Genomic DNA, 25,325 nt, shown 5'->3' on the forward strand with positions numbered 1-25,325 from the left:
AAGTGTTCTAATGAGAAGTCTAGAAATACTTTCTCTAACTTATTCTCTAAAAATTTACTTTGCAGTTGTTAGTTTTCATTTATTTTCAAGCATTCAAGTGCTTAGAAAAGATCACCATAATGTTGGATAGTTATCTTCGAGTATAGTCTAATTGTCAATTGATTTTTTTTAATTTAATTAAAAATTTGAAATAGCCCATGTGCATTTTGGTATAAAATCTGGATGGCTTGAATTTTAAGCACCGGAAAAAAAAGGCTGAAATAGGAAGGAAAGCTCTCTAGTGTTGAAGAGGAGACCAAGTCAATGCATGTACATTTTTATCTATAAACTCTAACCATAAGCATGAATAAATTTTCTGAACCCAGCCTCAGGTATTTTGTTTTATATTCCCAACACAAGCATGAAAAAAGTCCCAACAATAAACAATATATTCATGACATTGGATTCTTAGAAGCAGACCAAGTAATTCTACTGAGCAGTAAAATACTCAACTTACGAAGCAACTTGTTCAAAAAACAATAAGGATGATTTGAACAAGGCTAATATAATGCCAAGAGGCTGTGTGCTATTGACCATTGAACTTCAACATGAAAGAGAAAACACTTTTGTCTTCTCCTCTAGCATCAATGCTTTTTTAGATCTTTCCTTAATGCCAAAAACCCACAAGACAAAAGAAACAAAATTAAAACAGTTTAAGGCTCGACTGTGCTTTCGTAATTACACTCATCATCATCATCATCATCATCATCATCATCAAAATCATCAAGTTTTCAATGTACAACAAAAGCCAAGCATATCATACACACACTCTACTCTCATCTCTTCAAAGATCATGCCTCCTATCTTTGTTCCAATCTCTCTCTTCTCAGCTTGAAACTGGGTCCATTCCCTTTTTGTTGCAGATAAATCCAAGCTTAGCAAGTCACTAAACATTGGCACATCTTCCCTTTGTTTCTCCCATGGAAAGATCTCCTCTTGCTTCATAATATTTGTACCCATTTTTTGCCCCAAAAATTCGCAAGGGTGACAATCTCTTTCCTCCATTTCCTCCAAGAAATCCAAAAGGAGCTGCCTTGGTCGAATTGGAAGAGAATATGTAGGTGAGTTGAGCCTCGATGTTGATGAATTCTCTTCGTCCATTGCTACAACAGAAGACAAAACGAAAGGATTAATTCAAGTCCTAAAAGCGAAATGTCAGTTAATTTGAGTCAAGAACTTACAATGATTTTGATCAGAGGAGGCCTCATATGAGTGCAGTTCAAGAACAGAAACAGGACTATGCTCAATCTTATTCCCTTTAATCTCTCCACTAAACCCTGATAAGCGATGAAAACCTCCGGCATTGGCCTCGCTTCTTATTTCAGAGAGACAACCAGCAAGTTTAGCTCTTTCCCACTTCAAAGCCCTCTTGATTGCTTTCCAGCATACACTCCTAGCAAGGAAACAATGCAAAATGCCATTTCTAGCCCTCCTCCTCCTAAACCCATGATTGCTCAGACTCCAACACCTAAATGTACCTTCGCATTTGAAGCATCTTCTCCTAGAAAACCCATTCTCAAGGAGAAAAGGCTCTTGCTGCTCCTCTAGCAGCTCAAAGAGCCTCCTTGGCAGTTGTTTGAGAGGAGAACCCATTTGGAAACAAAAAGAGAAATCTGGGTCTTGGTATGAATCAATCAAGCATTGTAGGGCAAAGAAGAATCGAAGGAAACGATCGAAACCAACATCAACAGCAACAAGAGCACAAACTTAGCGTGGGCTGTAGCTTTTCATCCTCTGTGGCGTGAGGCTAGGGAACGAAACCAGAATGCTCTTTAACTGAGGCCTGTTAATGGGTGGGCTTGCTTCAACAAACTTCTGATGAAATGAACGGCTGTGATGTCACCCATTATCTCTCTCCTTTTATTTCATGCATAGTTACCCCCTCCCTACTTTCTTGTGTATCTACCCCCCTCTGAGCTCTAAGAAAGCAACCCAGATGTGTCTCCTAAAGTCCTGAAAAAGATTGCCTACGAACCTCATATCACAAGCCTCTGTCTCAGATCATAGCTGTAGCCAAGTTGAAGTAAAACCAAAACAACAAAAATTACTGTCTTCAAGGGTTCAGTTCGCTTAAGCCTCTTGTCTCAAATTGAACTTACTAGCTCTTTAATTTCTATTGTTGCGGATATACCCTTGGAAAGAGTTCTATTATTACAGATAATAGACCCCCTTGAGTGAAAATCTATTGTTGCGGATGGAACCCCTAAAAAGTTATATTGTCGCAAATAGACCCCTTGAATGAAAACTATTGTTGCATGGTCCCCCGAAACCGGTTAGAAAAGTTTCACTTCGGGGTTCTACAGAAACAATGTAATTACAGGGGTAGTAAGTTGAATTTGTTGGCCTCAATTAAATTCTTCGATTAACCCCTCCACTTTGCGAGGTTTTGCACAGAAAGCCTCCACAGCTTTGTTTATTCCAATTATTGTTGGCTAACTAAAATACTTCTCCAAAATCAAACCGGAGTCAAAATGTTTAAACAAAATCGTGCCTATTGTATAATGGCTAAAAGGTCAGTCTGGTCCCTGTATTGGAGCTCAATATTCAAATTAGTCATCCTATTTTTCTCAATTTAGTCCTTCTACCATTGTTACGTGTATATTTAGTCTTATTATAACTTTTCGTTCGAAAAATCCGTTATATAATGATGGAAATGACAATCTTGACCTAACCCTAAAAGTAGGTATCAATCAATAGTGGCGTTACTGGTTTTACTTCAGATCCTAAATGAACTTGCACAAATAACTTTGGAACGATATAAATGTTGAGTGCTGCGGAAGCCAAACAACCAAACCAACGTGCTTCGAGAAATCAAATCAAACGAACGTCGAGAGAAGACCAAATGAACCAAATCAATGCCGTAAACACAAACAACCAATTTTAACGTGGTTCAACAAGATGCCTACGTCCACGGGGCAAGAAGGGAATAATGTTTTTCACTAATAAAGAAGAAGAGTACAAACTGAGATTACAAATCACTCAAACTCACCAATTAATATCACAAGCAAATCTCTAATTCTCTCCAAACAAAACCCTAACCAATAGCTCAGAAAACACTTCTTTTCTGTGCTCCAAATATCCCTAATTTTCTTCTCAATTCTCTCTTCCAATCGTTCTATATATATAGAAATCCTAAAACCAAAAACATACTAGGAATTCTAAAGCCAAAATCAAAACAAATTAGAAATCCTAATAACCTGTTACCAAAACAGATTAGGAACCCCAATAACCTATTACCAAAACAGATTAGGAATCCCAATAACCTGTTACCAAAATAGATTAGGAACTTGCTATCCAACAATTCTCCACCTCGGCGAAGTTTTCCTAAAACTGAGTCGACACCAACACCAAACAAATATCTCACTTGTTGCGTCCAGTACGAAGTGAAACAAAATAACAACAACGGACTCAATCCGCAACAAGTCGAGACCCAAACGAGAAATGTGGTCACTCTCCAAATGTCGGTATCTACTCACCAAATCGGCTGCATCATAACTGACTGCCTACGTATCCTCTTGCCCAAGGAATCAAGCCTTACGTAGTTCATCAAATGGCCTCCAAAGACCCTCAATCAAATAGAAAAGTTTGCAACTCTTCACCAATATCACCAACGGATCTGCAACTGATAGCGCTCCCAATGGCCCCAAACTGAAACAAATCAAACACTATCACCTGAGGTGAACCAATGACCGTATCCAAAACATGCCCACCAGCTGCAGTCGAATCCAAAAGCAACTTATCATCTGCATCGAAATCCAAATGATTTCCAAATTGTGTCACCTCAGCTAGAATCCCAAATGATGCAGTATGATCTAAAGTATGTGGAGTAATTTCCACCCAATGTGAAGTAGCATCATCCTCCACCCGCTGTGATATCCCAATGATCTGATCAACACTATCCACCTGCCGAGAGTTAAATGTGACATACCTGCTCATAACAAAATCAGAAGCTCCTAACTGATAATCAAACGAACCTTTAAATTCCAAATGTACAATCAGATCAAATCTCACATCCTCGATGTGATCAAATGCTGGGCAACCAAATATCCAATGTAACCCAAAATATGAAGTAGCTCCACCAGATCCAAAATCTCCATACGTAGCAGTCGGCAATCTATGACCAAAATGACCTAAATATATCAAAGCACCAAAACCAAAATCAATGCTTGACAACCAACGTCGATCCCCTCCAGTAAGAAACGACCCATCAAAACTGTCATCTCATCTCGTCGCCCTAATGTCTTCACATCAATAAAGTGTCACAAACTGACATGAGCTCAGCACAAATGCAAGAAAGAACCCCTACCAAAGCTAGAACGACGAGTTACCTTTCTGCCAATGCACTTCTTCCAATTGTTGTTGACTTCTAGGACTTTACACCAACGGGACCTGGTTGTAACCCACCAATCCCTAAAACAATCCCTAACTGCGAAAACCAAATACTGATTACCTCCCAATGATGCCTCCTTGGAAGGCCCTCAAATACCTGACTGAACACCACTTAAAAGACCCCTCGATCGATGGATAAAAGTGCCAAACTCCACCTCGGTCTTCTTGCTTATACTAATGTGCTCAAAGGAGTTTAATCTGCAGGTCAAAGCACTCCTCAACAAATCATACACAACATAACCAATCAAATAACCTAGCCTCAACAAATGCCATAGTCTAGCCAAATCCAAAGAAGTCGTCAGCTCTCTATCAAACACCGTGCTCCCAATCAAATAATACAAATTATTCCTCCTGAGGCCCTTCATCACAATCATGGATCCTAATGTTACCTTCAAACATGAATCGACTAAGGTCACCCTATAGCTTGCTACCTCCAAAACTCCAAGTGAAATGATGTTCTACTTCAACTGAGGAACGAACCTCACTCCAACCAACTCCCGAATCACTCCGTCGCTCATCCTAATCCGAACTGTACTGATACCACCAATGATCATTACCCATGAGCACAACCTCTCTTCTTTTCCAACTCCTGAAAGATGGAGAACCAATCTCTTCTAGGGCAAATATGGTAAGAAGCACCTGAATCCAACATCCACTCTGTAGAGTCGCCAACACAAACTGACGGTTGTGTAGATAACAAGTAGCCCGAAGAATCCGAATCTGAATTATTGTCACTAGCCTTGACAACATTCACCTCTGAAGCTTGAATAGGTTTCCCCTTATTCTTCCCGGCTCGATCAACCAACTTTGGGCATTCAGCTTTCTAATGTCCATCCACTTTACAAAAGGCACACTGATTTCTACGAACTCTAAGATGTGCCCCTCTAGACTGCGACCTCCTATCACGGTTTTGACTCTTTGCTCTTGCGACCAATGCCCCCGTTACCGGCTCAACTGAAGTCTCCCTATCCTTCTTTCGAAGCTAATAATTCACAAGTATAGCGGTGACCTCACTATAAGAAAGAGATGTCTTCCCATTAATAAGAGTAAGAACGAAGGTCTCATATTCCTCGTCAGGTAAGAAACTCAACAACAATAACGCCTTGTCCTTATCTTCAATCATCACATCTACATTCGTCAAATTCGCAAGAAGCTTTGTGAAATGGTTCATGTGATCACCAATGGAAGTCCCCTTCTTCAATTGGAAGTGATAAAGTCTCCTCTTCAGATGCAAGCGGTTCTCTACACTCTTGGTCAAATACTTCCCCTCTAGGATCTCCCAAATCTTCTTAGCCGAAGTCTCATTGATCATATCATATTTTAAATCTTGAGTCAAACAAGATCTAATCACACCACACGCAGTTCTATTCATATTTTTCAAACATTTTCCTCAATGTCGTTTGGTTTTCCGTCCAACTTTAAAGTATCTTCCAAATTTTACACATTGAGTGCATCTAAGACTTCACATCTCCAAAGACCAAAATTGTTTGTGCCATTAAACTTCTCCACATCTATCTTCATAGAGTGGATATTCAAACTTTGGACGGTCTTCACGCCGGAAGTACCCTCCACAACTCCTTCTTTCCCGACCATCTTTCTCAAAGCACCAAAACAAATGCGGAACAAATGAAGAATAGATCCAAAACTAAAAAAGATAGAGTCTTTACCAAAAAGATCCCACCTTTATCACCAAACGAAGCCCTAGGCGAGTCTTCAAAACGACCTACTCCTCCAAATAGCCCAAGCGTAGCCCGAGCTCTGATATCACTTGTTGAGCGCTGCGGAAGCCAAACAACCAAACTAACGTGCTACGAGAAATCAAATCAAACGAACATCGAGAGAAGGCCAAACGAACCAAATCAATGCCACAAACATAAACAACTAATTTTAACGTGGTTCGGCAAGTTGTCTACGTCCACGGGGCAAGAAAGGGATAAAGTTTTTCACTAATAGAGAAGAAGAGTACAAACTGAGATTGCAAATCACTTAAACTCACCAATTAATCTCACCAAGAAATCTCTAATTCTCTCCAAATAAAACATTAACCAATAACTCAGAAAATACATTTTTTCTGTGTTCCAAATATCCCTAATTTTCTTCTCAATTCTCTTTTCCAATCATTCCATATATATAAAAATCCTAAAACTAAAAACATACTAGGAATTCTAAAACCAAAATCAAAACAAATTAGGAATCCTAATAACCTGTTACCAAAACAGATTAGGAATCCCAATAACCTATTACCAAAACAGATTAGGAATCCCAATAACTTGTTACCAAAACAGATTAAGAACCTGCTATCCAACAATAAACTAATACTTGAGTTTGTTTCAAGTTGGCGTTTGGCTCATATTCTGTTTATCCATGAATCAAATTGCACATATTTTCATCTGGTCTCCTAGCCTGGACGTTTTTTCTTGTTGTATGAGCTCAATTTTGACCATTAACTTGAACATCTTTACCTGATATAAGTAACCTTCTCGGTTATACATCTAGCCATTTCTAATCTGATCTAATTGGATGCAACTTAAGAGAGTTTGATGTTAGGTCGTCATTTAATTAGTTGTAAGAACAGTTAATTTCACAAAACTCCCCTAAACTGTGGGGATTAATGAAGTAATTCCTATGAACTTTGTTTATATCATATGGCTCCCCTAAATCCTGGGGTGTCTCCCAAAACCCCCAAACTTTAAACTTTTCTCCTTAGAATCCCTACATGTAATTTGCATATAACAAAAGTTATGTGAGAGGAAAAAAAAAAATCAATATTTAAGGGAGGGAGTGTGTTATGTGTAAATGAGAAATTACGAAATTTAAGAAATTTTTTCTCTAAAAGAAATTTTATTTATGTGCAAATTACATTTGGGATGTTTGGCATGATTTTCTTTTCTTTTTTTTTTGTTCCACATAGTAGATTTTCAGGAGTTGCATCCCGAAGATTACTTTCCGACGCCATGCGTTGAAGTTGGAACCGTCAAAGTTCTCTAACTTAAGACAGTCCACTCCAAGAGTCCTCGCAGGATCCATGGTAGATCGAAATAATGCTTTAAGATTGTTGGCGCCTGTGGTTAAAACTGGAATAATACAGATATATAGCAGCTAATAACTGAAAGAAAGCTGAAGTACAGTAAATTAAGTTTTTCAACTCAGCTGCTGTGCGTTTGTAAAACGCTGTGCTTAAAGCATTATTTGGCCTACTCCGGTGCAAGGATCCCAAGGCCAAATTGCTTCCAGGAACAGCAGTCCAGTACTCTGGTGTGCACCAACCCAGTACTGTCAAGATCTCCTCGATCTATAAGGCAAAGATCTCCTCGATCTATCAGGCAAAAGATCTCCTCGATCTCCTCAGGCAAAGATCTCCTCGATCTGTAAGACCTTCTCGGTCTAGGCACTGTTCCTACTAGCACTAGCTATTCTACAATATATATCTGTATATATTGATTGTTGTTTTTGGAATGAATTTTCCTTAAGGATTTGAGGTCTATTTATAGCGTTTGGAAAAACACTATGCACTAATAAAATATTATTAGTTACTATTCATGTGGGACCCATGTCCTATGAATTTCTTCGGTGGGGCCCACCACTTTATTTAATTTCAAACTTGTGGGACCCACCAAATTTGTTTTTCTTCAAAAATGTCAAAGAAGGATGCTTCTTTGTCAAAGAAGTTAGGCATTAAAAAAAAAACAGGTTTGATAAACACGAGGGCGGCTGAGTTCCCACAAAAAAAAAAAACATTATCCAACAATAAAAAAACAGGTTTGATAAACACGAGGGCGGCTGAGTTCCCACAAAAAAAAAAAACATTATCCAACAATCCCCCACATTTTTTTTTTAACTAGTGTCGTGTAACAATACCGACGTTTCAATCTTGTGCAGAAGGAAGATGTCGTAATGACTTGAATCTTCATTAGACCAACTGAATAAAAGATAGGTGCATGGTGTCGCAGAGACTTGAACCAGCACATGTCTAAAAATCCAGCGATCACACAAAATCAAACTTATCTGTGGTAGTTTTCACTTTGAACCACACTTGCCTTTGCCATTGCCTTGCCTTTGCACATTTATGGCCCTGTGCATGTCCTGGTTTCTGCTAGGGCTCTAGGTATCTTTCCACAAGACACCATAGGAGACGGCCAAATCTCCACCCATGCATAGGTGAGTTCTTTAGGCATGTTTCCTATCAAACATCCCGCATTCAAAATGCTTTGAACTCATTAAGGCTTAAGAGCCATCCTCTCTCATGATAGGATTCTAGGTGATTCCTTTAGGTGTGTTTCCTATCTAACACCCCACATCCGAAATGCTTTGGACTCATTAAGGCTTAACAGCCATCCCCTTTACATGATAGGATTTTAGGTGAAAAGATCAAAGTTTTACTCTATCCAACATCCCGCATCCGAAATGTCCTTTAGGTGTGTTTCCTATCTAACACCCCACATCCGAAATGCTTTGGACTCATTAAGGCTTAACAGCCATCCCCTTTACATGATAGGATTTTAGGTGAAAAGATCAAAGTTTTACTCGGGTAGTTCAGCCAGGTAAGGATAGTATTAGAGGTTGATCAAAGATCAATTAAGTACCTCGTTCCTTGCAGAGCGCGTTACGCAACCCCTAAACCTTGCCTTAGACACCGACTAATCCAAGAAAACTTGAACTCTTTCACTTGTAAATCTTACTTGACTTTTGAACCATTTATCTTGTCATTAGTAGCATAAGCTTTGAACTAATAACTAGATGTAAATGGTAAGTATTTGTAAGACTCACCAAACTTTGTAAATTTTACTTGACTTTTGAACCAAATATCTTATCATTAGTAGCTTAAGCTTTGAACTAAAGACTTGACATAAATGGTAAGTATTTGTAAAACTTACAAAACTTTAAGACCCATTCCAGTAGACGTCCTTTCGACTATGTCCTTTTTCAGACCCTTAGTCAAAGGATCAGCAACATTCTCTGAAGATCGGACGTCAATCACAGAGATGACTCCTTGACAAATGAGCTCTCTCAAATAGCCATGCTTCAGACGAATGGTCCGCTTCTTTCCATTGAACAACGAGTTTGCTGCCACAGCACTCGCCGCCTGATTATCACAATAGATAGTAATTGCGCCTTGCAATCCTGTCAATGGAAGGTCTCGGAGAATACAACTGAGCCACTCAGCTTCATCTCCTGCAACACAGAGTGCGAAGAACTCAGATTCCATCGATGACTGTGCAATCATGGTCTGCTTCTTAGACTTCCATGAGATGGTAGCTCCACTCATGTTGAAGACATATCCTCTAGTAGATCTGCACTCATCTGGTTCTGAGCACCAGCTCGCATCTGAATAGCCTTCGATTACACCCGGATATCCAGTGTAGAATAAGCCCAGACCTGTAGTTCCTTTCAAGTATCTCATCAATCTCTGGATGGCATCCCAATGAAGCTTTCCAGGATTACTTGTGAACCTACTAAGCATTCCTACAGCGAATGCTATATCTGGCCTTGTGCAACTCATCGCGTACATGAGACTCCCAATGATCTTTGCCATACTTCCTTAGCATGCTTTCGACATAATGAGATTGAGACAATCCAATACCCTCTTTAGAGTATATGATTTTGATTCCGAGAATCACGTCCGCAGTTCCAAGGTCCTTCATGCTGAACTGTGCCGAGAGAAATTTCTTGGTAGATGTTACTATCTCCAAATCACTCCCGATGATGAGCATATCATCCACATAGAGGCAGATGACCACCACCTTTCCTTCAGCGACTTTGATGTATAGGCACTTGTCAGATTCACTGACTTGATACCCATTGTTGCGAACAACCCCATCAAATTTCTCATGCCAGAGTTTTGGTGCCTGTTTAAGTCCATATAAAGACTTAACAAGTTTACAAACCTTACCAGCTGGAGCATCAAGTCCTTCTGGTTTCTCCATGTAGATCTCTTCTGTGAGATCTCCATTGAGAAAGGCAGTCTTCACATCCATCTGATGTATGACGAACCTTTTAATCGCTGCCCATGCGATAAGCACTCTGATGGTAGTGATCCTGCAAACCGGTGCATAGATATCAAAGAAATCTATATCTTCTTTCTGAGAGAATCCTTTCGCCACCAGTCTTGCTTTGTACTTGTTAATAGTACCATCAGGACGAAGCTTCTTCTTGAAGATCCACTTGCAACTGATAGGCCTTGCACCTTCAGGTACATCCACCAGCTCCCAAGTGTGATTTTGGATCAATGAATCCATCTCATCATCTATAGCTTCTTTCCACAGAAGAACGTCTGTTGACTGCATTGCTTCTTGAAAAGTCTGTGGATCTCCTTCCACATTATAGGTGATGAAGTCATCTCCAAAATCTTTCTATCTTCTGACGCGCTTGGAAGATGGTTCGATAACTCCTTCATCATTGACTGGCTCCTCTTGTGCATCTGATGTACTAGCATTCTCTGCTACATCTTTGAGCAATAAGCCTTTATGTTTGATAAACTTATCCTCAAAGAATTCTGCATCCCGAGCTTCAATGATGGAGTTGGTTCCAAGGTCCAGGAACCTGCACGCATTGCTATCTCCAAAAGTAATGTTAGCAAAGTCCCCTAGCTTGATCATCCCCGATGATGAGTGCAAGATCATTATAATGCACCAAGGTTTATTGACGCACTCCCTACGCTTAGCAGTAGCAATTCTCTTGTCCTGCTTTGCTTGCGCGCAAACTTCACACTTCTCAGGTTTGTTACCCCCACATTTTGGAAGTAATCCTAACTTCTCCATGCTAGACAGTTTTCTATAATTTACATGTCCCAGCCTATTGTGCCATAACACAGAGGAGTAAGCAGAAGAGAATACTTCATTTACAATGGGGTTGGGTGCACTCGTACTGATTTTATACATGCCATCAGTACGATATGCATTGCCAAAATACATTTTCTTAAAGGATAATACAGCCTTTCCTCCTTGGAAATCCAGCCTCATGCCTGCATCACACAGCATGCTTCCAGAGACTAAGTTTTTGGCAATTGAGGGAACGTGTTTCACATCCTTCAATGTGAGAGTCTTTCCCGAAGAAAGAGTCAGCACCACAGTCCCAGTTCCAAGAACAGGAACCACAGAACGATCAGCCATTGATACGTTCTCTTTGGTAGCAACATAAGAAGAGAACATATCTCTATTGGAGCATACATGACAAGTAGCACCCGTATCTAACCACCAACTAGAGATGTTGCTTGGAGTTGTTACCTGGAAGAGCATAGCCACACAATCATCAACTTGATTGACATTGTGTGTTGTTTCCTTCTTTGGTGCTTTGCAGTCTTTGGCAAAATGTCCTTGCTTCCCACAGTTGAAGCATTTGCCGCTCTTCTTGAACTCCTTCTTTTGAACGTTCAGGTTCTTCGGATTTTGGTTCTTCCTTCTATTAAAAGACTTCTTCTTCTTGAAAGATGAATAATTATCCTTTTCAGAGTTAGTCGCCACCATGTTAGCAGACGCCTTCTGCTTAGCAAGTAGCTCAGTCTTCGTGCGAGTCCGAGTCTCGTCCTCGATCCGGATGAACCTCTTCAAGTCAGACAGAGTCACCTGTCTTTTCCTTCTTCGAATGTCAGTGGAGAATGACATCCAAGATGGAGGAAGCTTGTTGACAATTGCACCAGAGATGAAGGTTTGACAAAGACTGATCTTTTCATCCTTCAGCTTCATAACAAGCTTTTCAAGCTCTTTAACTTGAGGCAAAACCTCAGTATCATCTTCGAACTTTAAGTCCAGAAACTTGTCAATGAGGTGAGATTTGGACAACTTCTCCTCATCCTTGTACTGGTCCTCCAGAGCATTCCAGATTTCCTTTGCAGAGGGCTTGTTGGTGTAAGCATCTGCTAGATGATCAGCCAGACAATTAAGGAGATAACTCCTGCAGAAGTGATCATCTTTAGCCCAAGTGGCTTCAGCTTCAGAGTCTTCTTCAGAGTCGGGTTTTTCCTCAGAAACCACATAGTAGATTTTCAGGAGTTGCATCCCGAAGATTACTTTCCGACGCCATGCGTTGAAGTTGGAACCGTCAAAGTTCTCTAACTTAAGACAGTCCACTCCAAGAGTCCTCGCAGGATCCATGGTAGATCGAAATAATGCTTTAAGATTGTTGGCGCCTGTGGTTAAAACTGGAATAATACAGATATATAGCAGCTAATAACTGAAAGAAAGCTGAAGTACAGTAAATTAAGTTTTTCAACTCAGCTGCTGTGCGTTTGTAAAACGCTGTGCTTAAAGCATTATTTGGCCTACTCCGGTGCAAGGATCCCAAGGCCAAATTGCTTCCAGGAACAGCAGTCCAGTACTCTGGTGTGCACCAACCCAGTACTATCAAGATCTCCTCAATCTGTAAGGCAAAGATCTCCTCGATCTATCAGGCAAAAGATCTCCTCGATCTCCTCAGGCAAAGATCTCCTCGATCTGTAAGACCTTCTCGGTCTAGGCACTGTTCCTACTAGCACTAGCTATATATATCTGTATATATTGATTGTTGTTTTTGGAATGAATTTTCCTTAAGGATTTGAGGTCTATTTATAGCGTTTGGAAAAACACTATGCACTAATAAAATATTATTAGTTACTATTCATGTGGGACCCATGTCCTATGAATTTCTTCGGTGGGGCCCACCACTTTATTTAATTTCAAACTTGTGGGACCCACCAAATTTGTTTTTCTTCAAAAATGTCAAAGAAGGATGCTTCTTTGTCAAAGAAGTTAGGCATTAAAAAAAAAACAGGTTTGATAAACACGAGGGCGGCTGAGTTCCCACAAAAAAAAAAAACATTATCCAACAATATAGGCATTTCCGATTGCTGGACGCAATTTTTAAGAGAAAAAGTTTTACTTTTTTCATATATATACCTCTTAAATCTTCTATATTTTCGGATTTACTCCATTGAGTTTTAAAGTTTATTAAAAAAAACTCCTCTCTCCCTTCCTTCCCACCATCTCCTACGTTCTTTTCTCCTTCCGATCATCAGCCTCCCCTCATTTTTACCACTCACTCTCTCCCCTTTTCATTGTTCTCTCTACTAATGAGGTTGATGTTCTGATGATAGGAGGATAAAGAGAGAGTGAGCGGACGTAGGAGGGAGAGGGAGTAGGAAAAAGGAAGAGGAGAAGGAGGTTAGGTTTTTGATAGAATGTTGGATGCTAGAGATTGAGAGTGGGCAGAGCAAAGAGGGAGAGGAAGTGAGAGAGAGGAAGAGGGAATGTGAGACAGAAAGAGGAGGAGAAGAAGGATAGAGTGGGAGAGAGAAGAGAGGCTGTGGATTGAGAGGAGTTAGAAAAGAATGGAAGAGATGATAGTAAGGAGAAGATAAGACCGTAAGAGTGGGGAAATGGAAAGGAGATAGAAGGAGAGGAAGGAGGAAAAGTTGAGGATATGGAGAAGAAGAGAGTGAAGAAGATTATGGGAAAGAGGAGGAAGAGATAGCGGGAAGGGATGAGTTTTTTCACCCTTTTAAATTACAAATTTCACATTCTAGGGAGGGAGAGAGGGTTAATTCGAAAAATATGAGAGATTCAGGGGTTCATATGTAAAATTCCTTTAATCCGGAAAAGGTCTATGTGTCACAAATTTATCACTCTTTAGGTTAAAGTATAGCCGATGTTACTTTTTATGGTAAACTGGTAAACAAGTGTTAGTTTTTAGACTAATCTGGTACTTTACCGAAATTTAAACACTAGAAGTATCACTATTGTTTCCTTGAGGGTAATATGATGGGAAACAAAAAAATTAACACGTAATATATAGCAGATGTTAAAAAAGGACATAATTTATAACTGATGTGTAGTATATATATTAAGTAGAGCAAAAATAAAGTAAAGAAACCAATTTGAGTATGTGGCCCGCAGTGCAGTGAATCAAATTGGCCTTTTACTATTATATATACGCACATTAGAACACATTCTTAGTTGGAATCACTGAGATTATTACTCTAGAGAGGGGGGCACACAAATACACATGCGCTTAAAGGACGCACATTCAAAAAAAAAACTCAGAAAGAGCTAACTCAAGGTACTAGCAAGCAAGAAATGGTCCTCAGTATCTTGTCATCTAGTTGTTGAACCCATGTGTCCACGGGGGGAGAGAGAAAGCGAAAAGTCAGTGAGTGGAAAAGATTGAACTGATTTGTTGCTGGGATTCTGAGAGGCTCGTTGGTGTGGCTGCTGCCCTCAAGGTAGAGCCAGGCTTGATCTGTACTAAGAAAAATTGCTTCAAAACCCAATTTTCCCCCCTCAAACTTTTGCCTCTTTGCCCGTGCGCTTTAGCCTTTTGTGGGCACTTCCTTTGCAATGGAAAAGAAGCTATGACACGAGAGCAAGATGGTTCTCGGTCTTCACGCGTGCTTAAAAGGTTGATTTGCCTGCAGAGTTTGTTTAGTCCTGCTTGGACGCCATGTGGACTAAATACTTCTTGGCTTCTGGTTGCGCTATCGAAGTTGCAGTGGCTGAAGTGGAGGGAAAATAATTAAAAGATTCCTGATCCTAGTCTCACATGGATTTATGATCCATGGATGTTACTTGCATGGTACTGAAAATGAGTGATGGGGACAAGTTTATACATCACAGAATTTGAACAAATTTAAATCTTGTTGCCTCTAGTTTCTACTTGCGAATACAGCGAAAGGTTTATTTTTCTAGAAAATGCACTTCAAATTAACCATTTTAACATATATATTCATTAAACGCGTAAAAAGAATGGAAATGAATGAATGAGCTAATCGCGCACCTTGTTATCTATCTTGAGATGAATTAATCAAACCATTGGTTGTCTTCTTTCTCATAAAAAAAAGAAAAAGGAAAGAAAGGTAAAAAGAGAACAATAGGCAAAATATAGCATTTAGTGATGGTAAACTGATACATTAGTACACAAGACATCAGTATAGATGCATCCAAAAATACTTCCAGGAGATGCCAAATGACAATTGCAAAAATTGAAAGCTATCCAAAATACTATTAAAAACACATGAAATTCGAATATATGTCTCTGGCTTTAAGGACAAAGGCAGTAAATAATTTAAATACATACCACTAGGTTATGTACTATACTATGCAGCTTAGCTGTACACTCATATAAAGAAGCAGCTTTGACTGTTATCTGGATTGGGCAATGGAGGGAGCTCTGTGGTCAAAGCTTTAGAGACCTTTCTTTTAAGGACAAATTTTCAAAACCCACCATTTTTCAAAAATATTTCTAAAAAACGATATGTTTCAACAATATTTGTCAAAACCGACATAGTTTCAGCTATCGGGCTGAAACTGAGTTGGTTTTGACGAAAAAAGTTCCCAAACTTAACGGGACTTGAAGTCCCATGAAGTTTAACATCCATTTAATTAAGCTACTAAATTTCAAGTGACTAAGTTCGTTTCAGCTCTGAAGTCGTTTTGAACTATCAAAGTTCACGGGACTTGAAAGAAACTTCACGAGACTTCAAGTCCCGTGAAGTTTAATATTTTTTTTCCGTTAAAACCGACCTAGTTTCAGCCCGACGGTTTTGACGAATATTGTTGAAACGAGCCGTTTTTTTGGGAATATTTTTGTAAATGAGACTGTTTTGAAAATTTGTATTTTTTTTAAATTAAAGTAAAACTTTCCATACTTGGATGTCTCATATCTGATACCCTCAAATTTATCAATCTTTACGACAACAAGGATTTTATAACTCTTTCTTTAACCAGAAATATCCTTTTCTTCTCTCTTCTCCCCAAAAGATACCCCTGCCTTTTACCGCACATTATCACTTCCAACCTGTTGTTCAGTATATCCAGTTTCATGCTACGATATCTTTCCTGACTAACTACTGCATTTTTCTCTTGAAGGGGAAAAAATCCAAAAAATTCCTGTCAAGATGAAGTATCTCATAGCCTATGGATTCCTCCTGCATTTATTAGGTAAAATAAAATGAAAATGGATTTGGTAATTAAAATTGTGAGCGGGTCATACAAAGAACTTCAAAATTGCATGCTAGTATTATCGGGCCATTTATAAGTTGTAAATATCTGTAAATAAGTTGTCAGATAGGTTCAGATGTGAATAATGTAATTCTATTCTTAGCAAAATAGACTGCTTACCTATGGTACAGTAGGAAAATGCCTAGGCAATCCATTCATCTGTGTCATGTGAAATACTTCTCATCCGATTCTGAATGAAACTGATACAAAAGAAGCCCAATAATTTCAGACAAATTGTTTGATTAAGAACCAGATTAATGCAAATAAACAAGTGAACAAGTTTATGAATTCTGATGATGAGTACCGGAAATACTTCACTTGCAATCTGCATCTGCACTAGCAAAACCTCTCTGTTTCTTTCGAACAAAAAATCTCACCAATATCCCTGCAAGAACACAACCCCTTCTCGAAACAATGAAATCTATTGGCATCCCTCACTATTATCTCTCTCTCTCCGTCACATTTGAAATCAATTTTAATGCCGTGTGGCAATCATTGCAAACCCGAAGGTTCTTTATGACATGAATTGTGTCTCCATGAGGAGTACTAATAAGCCCAAAAGCCACAGCTGGATTCTCACTATGATAACTAAGATACTCTTCCCTCTGTTCATCTTCGACATCATGCCATACACTAGCAATATCAGGTTTATAGCCAATTAACTTAATTTGGTATATTAGCTGTGCTAATTTTCTGCATATTTCATCTATCAATGGATGCCGATTATCCTCTGAAGCAAAAACATGGGTCTCATTCCTCACCTGAATCCAACTAACCCCAAGTTCTTTTTTGATGTGTCGTTCTCTCATTAGCTTCCGAGTCTAAACAGCTCCATACCAAAGGCTTTCTCTGGCATAGATATTTGATAAGAGAATATATGTTTCTACATCATTAGGATCAAATTGAAGTATGTGACGAGCATTTTGCTTTCCCAGGCCGATTCTATGTGCTACACAGCCATTCAGTGGAGATTGCCATGTTATAATGTCCCACTCTATATGAGTACATCTAACATATTTCTTGGCCTCATCTAATAGACCAGCTCGCCGCAGGCTTATAATGATCCAAGTATAATGTTCAAGCCCAGGGTATATCCCCCATTTGCTCATCGAATCCAAATAATTGTAACCTTCACGTACTAGACCAAGATGGCCACATGCAGAAAGCACTGAGACAAAGGTTACACAAGTTGGATCCACCCCTTCATTTAACATACTGTGGAATGCTCCTAGAGCTTCCTTACCTAAGCTGTGATGAGAATAACCTGTTATTATCGAACTCCAAGAAACATTGTCTTCCTTTAGAGCATCATTAAAAATATTATATGCTTCTTCGATGCTACCACATTTTGAATACATGTTGATCAGAGCATTACCTACATGCAGATATTCCTTATGTCCTGATATTTGTGCAAGAGCATTTAGGGCATCGCCATTAATCAAGGTAGACAGGCCTACACATGAATGCAGTGTAACAGAGAAGGTTAAGTCATTAGGTTGGACGCCATCTAGTACCATCTTTAAAAATAATTTCAAGGCTTCTTCAAAGCAGCCATGTTGTGTACAAATGGCTATTAATGCCTTCCAAGAGACCACATTCCTGTTGGGGATCCTAGAAAAAGCATATAGAGCGCTTGAAACATCGTTGCATTTTCCATACATATCAACTAAAGTACTCCCATTAAAGATGCCATTTTCAAGCCCTCTTCTTAAAATTTGGCTATGAAGTTGGCAACTCAATCTCAAATCCTTCAAATTGGCAGAAAGCCCTAGAACGACAACATATGTGATCTGATCCCACTTGTCAACCTCATTCATCACACTTCTCATAATCTCAGCAGCAGCATCCAAATACCCATGTTCCAAAAAGGTGTTAAGCATGCTATTAAATGAGAAAATATCAAAATCTGGCAAAGTTTTGTGGACTCCATAGCATCTTCTACACTTGAACATATAGAACACATATGAAGAAGACTGTTTCTGACATAAGAATGAGATATTAGCCTAGACTTGACGACATAAGCATGACATTGTTGTCCCTTACAAAGCGCTTCTAGATCAGAACAAACTGTTAGGACTAGTGAGAAAATGAACTCATTATGAAGAAATGAAGACTGACCAAAAGCCGTTGATTTAAACATATAAAGGGCATCTAATGAGAGCCCACTGTGTTAATAGCCAGTCATTAGTGCACTAAAAGAGACCACATTTCTCTCGGGCATCATACTAAAAACATGACGAGCGACTCTAAGGTGGTCGCACTTCAGGTAGAGATTGATCAAATTGTTGGCTTGAATAACATCACCTTGCTGGGTTCTGATAAGCAGCGCATAAATAGCTCTTCCAAGCTTCAAATCCTTTGTCCCGTCAATTCTTTTCAAGAGTCTGGAGTTGTGTTTATAGCAAGGGAGTGTTGGCATAGGATCAAATGCAGGATAATGGATGTTGCTGATGAAAAAAGATAGCCCATTCGTGCAGGACTTCTGAGTTTGTAGTTTCAGACCTCTCAGTTTGAACATTCAGCTCCCTGAGAACAGTGAACATTAATTAACATGATGATCAAAGTCTTCTGATCCCCAAAAATTATCATGATGATCAATTTCTTCTGATCCAAAAAAAGGAAAAGACATCTGGATTCAAAGTACTGTATCAGTGTAGTGACTAAGACTATGACACCCAATCAAATTAGCAGTGGCCTAACCTTCAAGTAGGTTTAATGTAAACAGTAAAAGAGAATCACGTTAAGTGTTAACGTTACACCAACCAAGGATTAGAAACATTATACAAGCATGGCATTTTTTGCTGAATAATGGAAGATATAGGTGTCAATATAAATAAGAGAAAAGAATAGTAAAGTTCCTAATATAATTATGCGCATTGTAATTAATTGTAACCATTACATCACAGAAAGAGGGAATGCATGAATATTCCAAATGTCGTTCTCATTCCCAACAAGACATAGCTCTTCGTCTTACCAATGGCAATCTTATACGCTAATAGTCAAAGCAAAGGTATGAGAAAAGTTTACATGCAACACCTTAACTCACTTAAAATAAATGTTAAATTACTTTTAATTTTGTAGAATGTAAAATAACCAAGTACAAATTTTCTTTTCAATCCAGATAACAAGGATCAAGCACAAGCACAAGCACAAGCACAAGAGCAAGTAAGTTATTTTAATGTCTAATATTGCAGATAATAGCATCACTTGATTATATAAAGAAGCAATTAAGTACCCCAGGGTGAACTAGCAGAATGAAATGAATTTTGACTTTAGTTCCTAATAACAAGAATCATTTATATAATCTCAAGGAGTTCACTAATGAAATGAATTTTGACTTTAGTTCCTAATAACAAGAATCATTTATATAATCTCAAGGAGTTCACTTTTTGTCATGCATCTGTTGAAAACAAAGAATCATTTATATAATCTCAAGGAGTTCACTTTTTGTCATGCATCTGTTGAAAACAACGAATTAAAAAACCTGGCTTTGCAAGGAAATAAACCATAGGATACTCTACAACAAAGAAACCTCAATTTAAAACTGTACATACATATATTGAGCAAAATATGGTTGTTTTTGTTTCAGAATCTAGTTTTCCATTTTTCAAACATCTATTACAAGATTATTTTTTTCAATTTTCTTAAGTAGAACAATCTGAAATTAGGCAGGTGCTAGTTTCCACAAACCTTGGGCCAAGTTCAATAGATTATATCTTATTCAACAAAACAATGCAATTGAGAGATTGGTTAGAACTTACTAAGCTAAATTCTAGAAAATAGGGGAGGATTGCTGGCATCAACAAGCAGTGAAAACTAGTGTTGACTTGCTGACAAACTGAAAGGCGCATAAATATTGTACAAAGCGTGGAATAAGCAGCCTGTGACATTCTATAGAAATAAGTTTGTATACGGCCTCAATTCTCGAATCACCTTTTCTTTTGTTTGTTTTATATGAATTGTTTAAAACACTGAGAACGTCATGAGCATTTACATAGTAAACCATCATGCTTCACAGAGAATATATACATAATTGACCGATAGCTAAGAGAATGAAATTTAAACTATTAGAATAAGAAATATTGTGAATGAAAAATAAAGGGTAAGAATAATTTAAGCTCACCCATACGTCCTAATGCGCAGTTAGGGCTTCTAAATTTAGAGCTTCGGCTATCTCGAATGAACTGCTCAATGCATAATGCACACACCTACAATCCGCAAACAAGAAATAGGGCGATATATAGTAACAAAAGTAGAAAAACCCCGAAATAAAAAGAGAATATAACGCCATACACAACACTGAGGCATTTCAACGAACAGGTAATGTGCATGTTGGAGTGCATAAGGAACTGGGTCTCAATAATCAACAAGCGGACATAAGTTTAACTTCTTTAATAATTCAAGATTGGACCAACGGACGATGCCCGTTGTTTTTGACGATAATTAGTTAAGCCTTTGTTTGGAGCAGTAAAATGAAAGAGACATTATACAAGGATCACATTAGGAGTTACATTATGTTTTACCAATTGGGCTGCTTACGACCCAAACCCGAACCAAGCCAATCCAATTGCGACCTCTACTCCATGTCATCAACCGAGTCAAATTTCTCTTAGCACCGACCTATAGGCCCAACGGGCTCTTGACTCTTCAAAATTGGATTTCCTCTCACAAACGCTTGTCGTTAAAACGTGGAATGCTATTTTTTTTAATGAGTAAACACTTCGAGCTTTACCTTAAATGTAATATAACTTATATAAATGAAAACAATTGTCTCTATAACAAACTAGGGAAAAGAATCTCAGTTCTAAAACAAAAGATTCCAAAGAGATTGCCAAAATAAACTTCCGCTTAAAGAACAAAACCAAAAGTCCACGCCTAAGAAACCGTAATCAAGCATAACTCATCCTCCATGTCAGTGATTTCTCTGCCCTAACAATCAGCGTTATCAATGGTAGTATTTGAATCTGGAATAAAAATATTATCCTTTGGTAAGAATCCTAGTATAATAACTCCATTTTCCTCAGTTTCTAACTTGTCGTATTATTTTTATCCGTGTTTCTTGTCTACTCGCGCCTGCAGAAAACAACTTTCTGATATGGTATCATAATATTGAAAGGAGAGTGAGAAACGTGAAGTAAGCTAGATATATATAATTTTAAGAATGCCTTAAATTAATAATTAAAATATGTAATTGAAAAAAAAAAATCAATATGCATGCTAGAATATGTTGGGGAAATAACCTGGGGCTACGCTAAACCCCTAAAAACAACAAGAAACGTGGTATAGAGAAAAATACGCCAAGATTTACGAGGTTCGACAAACTTGCCTACGTCCTCGGGAACCACACAATTAATTTCTTATTAATTAACAAAAAATTACAATGCAAGAGAAGATCTCAAACTTGAGATCTCTCAATAAATACAATACCAACAATGTAGCTACAATGTCTAATTTCCTCTCTCTTAAATTGCAGAAGAGGGGAAATTTAATTTAAGAGAGAGGAAATTAAACACTGTAGCTACAGTGTTAGTATTGCATTTATTGAGAGATTTTAAGTTTGAGATTTGCTCTTGCATTATAATTTAGTGATAATTAATAATAATTAATTGTGTGGCTCCCGAGGACGTAGACAAGTTTGTTGAGCCTCGTAAATATTAGTGTACTTTTTTCTATACTACGTTTCTTGCTCTTTTTAGGGGTTTAGCGTAGCCCGAGGTTATTTCCCCAACAACTAACATCAGAGCCTGAAACGATTTAGAGGAAGTCAGATTCAAGTGGGAGCGATGGCCGCAGATAAAGAAAAGGTGAGATTAGAGAAGTTTGATAGATCAGATTTCGGATTTTAGAAGATACAAATAGAGGATTATCTGTACCAAAAAAATCTATATCAACCCCTTTCAGGGAAGAAGCCGGAGGGTATGAAGGAAGAAGATTGGAAGCTTTTAGACAGTAAAGCCCTCGGGGTTATTCGTTTAACGTTAACCCTCAATGTTGCTTTTAACATTATAAAGGAAAAGACCACAGCGGGTCTTATGGCAGCACTCTCAAATATGTATGAGAAGCCATCAGCCTCAAACAAAGTTCATTTAATGAGGCTGTTATTCAATCTGCGAATGACGGAAGGTGCATCAGTAGCACATCATTTCAATGAACTCAATACAGTCACGACCCAATTAAGTTCAGTTGATACTGAGTTTGATGAAGAAGTACGAACGTTGATTCTTTTGTCTTCCCTACCAGAAAGCTGGAATGCTACAGTCACAGCTGTGAGTAGCTCGTCGGGAAGCAACAAGTTGAAATTCGATGATGTTCGTGATCTAGTTCTCAGTGAGGAGATCCGACGGAGAGAGTCGGGTGAAGCTACAACATCTTCAGTATTGCATACAGAGTCAAGAGATAGAAATTCAACCAAAGGAAATGGATTAAAGGATAGGAGGTCCAAATCCAGGAATCCCAGCAGCTCGAAGGCTATCGAGTGTTGGAAGTACGGGAAAACCGGGCACTACAAGAATCAGTGCAAGAGTGCACAGAAGCAGTAGGAGGAAAAGGCAGATGCAAATGTTGCTTCCACCTCATGAGGAGATGATGCATTGATATGCTCTTTGGAGAGCAAGGAGGAGTCTTAGGTGTTGTACTCTGGAGCATCATTCCATGCTACTTCTCAGAAATAATTCCTCGAGAAGTATATCCCCGAAAACCTTAGAAATGTATACATTGGTGATGATCAATCGTGTGCCATTATTGGCAAAGGTGTAGCGAAGATTAATTAAATTGAACATGTCAGTATGGGAACTGAAGGATGTCAGACATATTCCCGATCTGAAAAAGAACTTACTCTCAGTAAGCCAGCTAGCTAGTGAAGGCTACACTACGACTTTCCATGATGATAATTGGAGGATTTCAAAAGGCGCAATGATAATTGCCCGAGGTAAGAAGACTGATATCCTGTATATAACAGTAGGTGCACGTTATTTAATCTCAGTTACAGCAGGCGATAAGACTTCAAGGTTATGGCACCAGAGACTCGGTCATATGAGTGAGAAGGGGATGAAGATTATGCACACAAAGGAAAAACCTCCAAGTTTACAATCAGTAGAGATTGACATATGAAGAATGCATAATTGGAAAGCAGAAGAGAGTCAGCTTTCAGACAAGTGATAGAACCCCTAGGAAAGAGAAGATCCCTAGGAAAGAGAAGGTAGAGCTCGTTCACTCAGATGTTTGGGGACCAATCACCACCACGTCCATTAGTGGGAAACACTACTTCATGACTTTTATCAATGATCACTCTCGGAAAGTGTGGGTCTACTTTTTGAAGCATAAGTCAGAAGTATTTGAGACTTTCAGGAGATGGAAAGCCATGGTCGAGAATGAGACCGGTCTAAGAATAAAGAAGCTCAGGACCGATAATGGCGGTGAGTATGAAGGCACCGAATTCAAGAAGTTTTGCTATGAGTACAGGATCAGAATGGAGAAAATTGTGCCCAACACTTCTCAGCAAAATAGTGCAGCTGAGCGGATGAACAGAACGTTACTAGAAAGTGCCAGAAGCATTCGGGTACAATCAGACCTACCGAAACAGTTCTGGGCAGAAGCAGTCAATACAGCACCTTACTTGATCAAGCGAGGTCCATCGGTTCCATTAGAGTACAGAATACCAGAAGAGGTATGGTACAGAAAAAAGTAAAACTCTCACACCTTAAATTTTTTGGTTGTGTAGCTTATGTGCATATTAGTGATTAAGGCAGGAATAAACTTGATCCCAAGTCAAAGAAATACACTTTCATCGGCTATGATGAAGATGAGTTCGGCTACCGTATTTGGGACAATGAAAACATGAAAGTGATCCGCAGCAGAGATGTGATATTCAACGAGAAGATGATGCACAAGGACATGCACAAGACAGATGACTCAGAGATCGAGTCAACATTTGTAGATGCAGATGATATCCCGAGTAATCTCTCGGAAGAACCCAATGCAGAAGGCCCTCAGTCAAAAGAGCCTGTTGGACAGAACAGTACGTAGGAGCCCGACGCACTACCTCCGATATTGAGAAGATCTTCTCGGCGTCCTGTGCCCAACATGAGATATATGAACTATCTGTTGTTGACAGATGGAGGGGAGCCTGAAAGTTATGATGAAGCTTGTCAGAGTGGAGATGCGAGCAAGTGAGATCTTGCCATAAAAGATGAGATAAAGTCTCTCATATCAAACTAGATGTGGGAACTAGCTAAGTTGCCCACGGGTAAGAAGGCACATCACAACAAGTGGGTGTATCGAGTGAAAAAGGAACATGATGGTTCGAGAAGATACAGAGCTCGACAAGTTGCTAAAGGATTTTAACAGAAGATCCAAGGAAGTAAGAATCCAGCGGATATGTTGACAAAGGCAGTGACCTTTCAGAAACTGCAGTTGTCCGCAACTTCAATTAGGCTTCATGCATAGGTGATGAGGGCAGAGCCACACATGAGAAAATGCTTATTGAGATAGTTTGCTAACGATGTTTTGGTCTCCAAGTGGGAGATTGTTGGTGTCGGGTATAGACACAAACCTCCGCAGGCAAGCATGCTAAGTCGACGGCGAGCTCGAGGCGATCTTGAGAAGATCATCAGGCGAGCTCGAGGTCGAAGTTCATGCGAGGTCGAGGCGGTCTGCAAGCAAGGTTGAGTAAGGCTGCAGGCGAGCACGAGGCGACACAGCTCTGTAGGCAAGCTTGGGGCGATGCAAGCAAGCTCGACGCAAGATCTAGGCGAGGTCGAGGCTCTCGCAGGCGAGGTCGCGCACGCATGGCTGGCGACAGTCTGTCGCCAGCATGTCGCTAGGGTTTCCCTATAAAAGGAAAACTCCGAGCACGAGATTGCTGTGCTTCCCTTCTTCTCTCTCGCGATTTTGGTGGCGGCGAAGTCTCTCTCTCTCTCTCTCTCTCTCTCC

At 39.2% G+C, this 25,325-nt stretch overlaps 2 protein-coding genes across 5 annotated transcripts; both read right to left on the reverse strand.

The window, feature by feature from the left end:
• On the reverse strand, positions 546 to 1,960 carry LOC109833202. The gene is made up of 2 exons (XM_020400793.1): positions 1,221 to 1,960; positions 546 to 1,142 (listed from the first exon to the last, which is right to left on the reverse strand). Exons 1-2 carry the CDS (start codon positions 1,630 to 1,632, stop codon positions 763 to 765), a joined length of 792 nt encoding a protein of 263 aa, XP_020256382.1. The 5' UTR covers positions 1,633 to 1,960; the 3' UTR covers positions 546 to 762.
• On the reverse strand, positions 14,317 to 21,174 carry LOC109833203 (pentatricopeptide repeat-containing protein At5g39680-like). 4 transcript variants are annotated; one of them, XM_020400797.1, is made up of 5 exons: positions 20,918 to 21,174; positions 20,518 to 20,602; positions 16,699 to 18,920; positions 16,515 to 16,594; positions 14,317 to 14,890 (listed from the first exon to the last, which is right to left on the reverse strand). In XM_020400797.1, the coding sequence occupies exon 3, from the start codon at positions 18,344 to 18,346 to the stop codon at positions 17,216 to 17,218; it is 1,131 nt and encodes a 376-aa protein (XP_020256386.1). In that variant the 5' UTR covers positions 18,347 to 18,920; positions 20,518 to 20,602; positions 20,918 to 21,174; the 3' UTR covers positions 14,317 to 14,890; positions 16,515 to 16,594; positions 16,699 to 17,215. The 4 variants fall into 4 exon arrangements, with proteins under 4 accessions (XP_020256386.1, XP_020256385.1, XP_020256383.1 ...); XM_020400796.1 differs by having other exon boundaries at positions 20,906 to 21,174; XM_020400794.1 differs by lacking the exon at positions 20,918 to 21,174 and adding an exon at positions 20,688 to 20,899.

This window comes from Asparagus officinalis, chromosome 3, assembly GCF_001876935.1.
Source record: "Asparagus officinalis chromosome 3, Aspof.V1, whole genome shotgun sequence".
In the NCBI taxonomy this organism is placed as follows: Eukaryota; Viridiplantae; Streptophyta; class Magnoliopsida; order Asparagales; family Asparagaceae; genus Asparagus; species Asparagus officinalis.

Coding starts and splice junctions, on each gene's coding strand:
- LOC109833202 (XM_020400793.1), bottom strand. CDS start 1,632: ATGGGTTCTCCTCTCAAACAACTGCCAAGGAGGCTCTTTGAGCTGCTA. Junction 1,143..1,220: donor CTCCTCTGATCAAAATCATT/GTAAGTTCTTGA, acceptor CTTCTGTTGTAG/CAATGGACGAAGAGAATTCA.
- LOC109833203 (XM_020400797.1), bottom strand. CDS start 18,346: ATGTTCAAGTGTAGAAGATGCTATGGAGTCCACAAAACTTTGCCAGAT.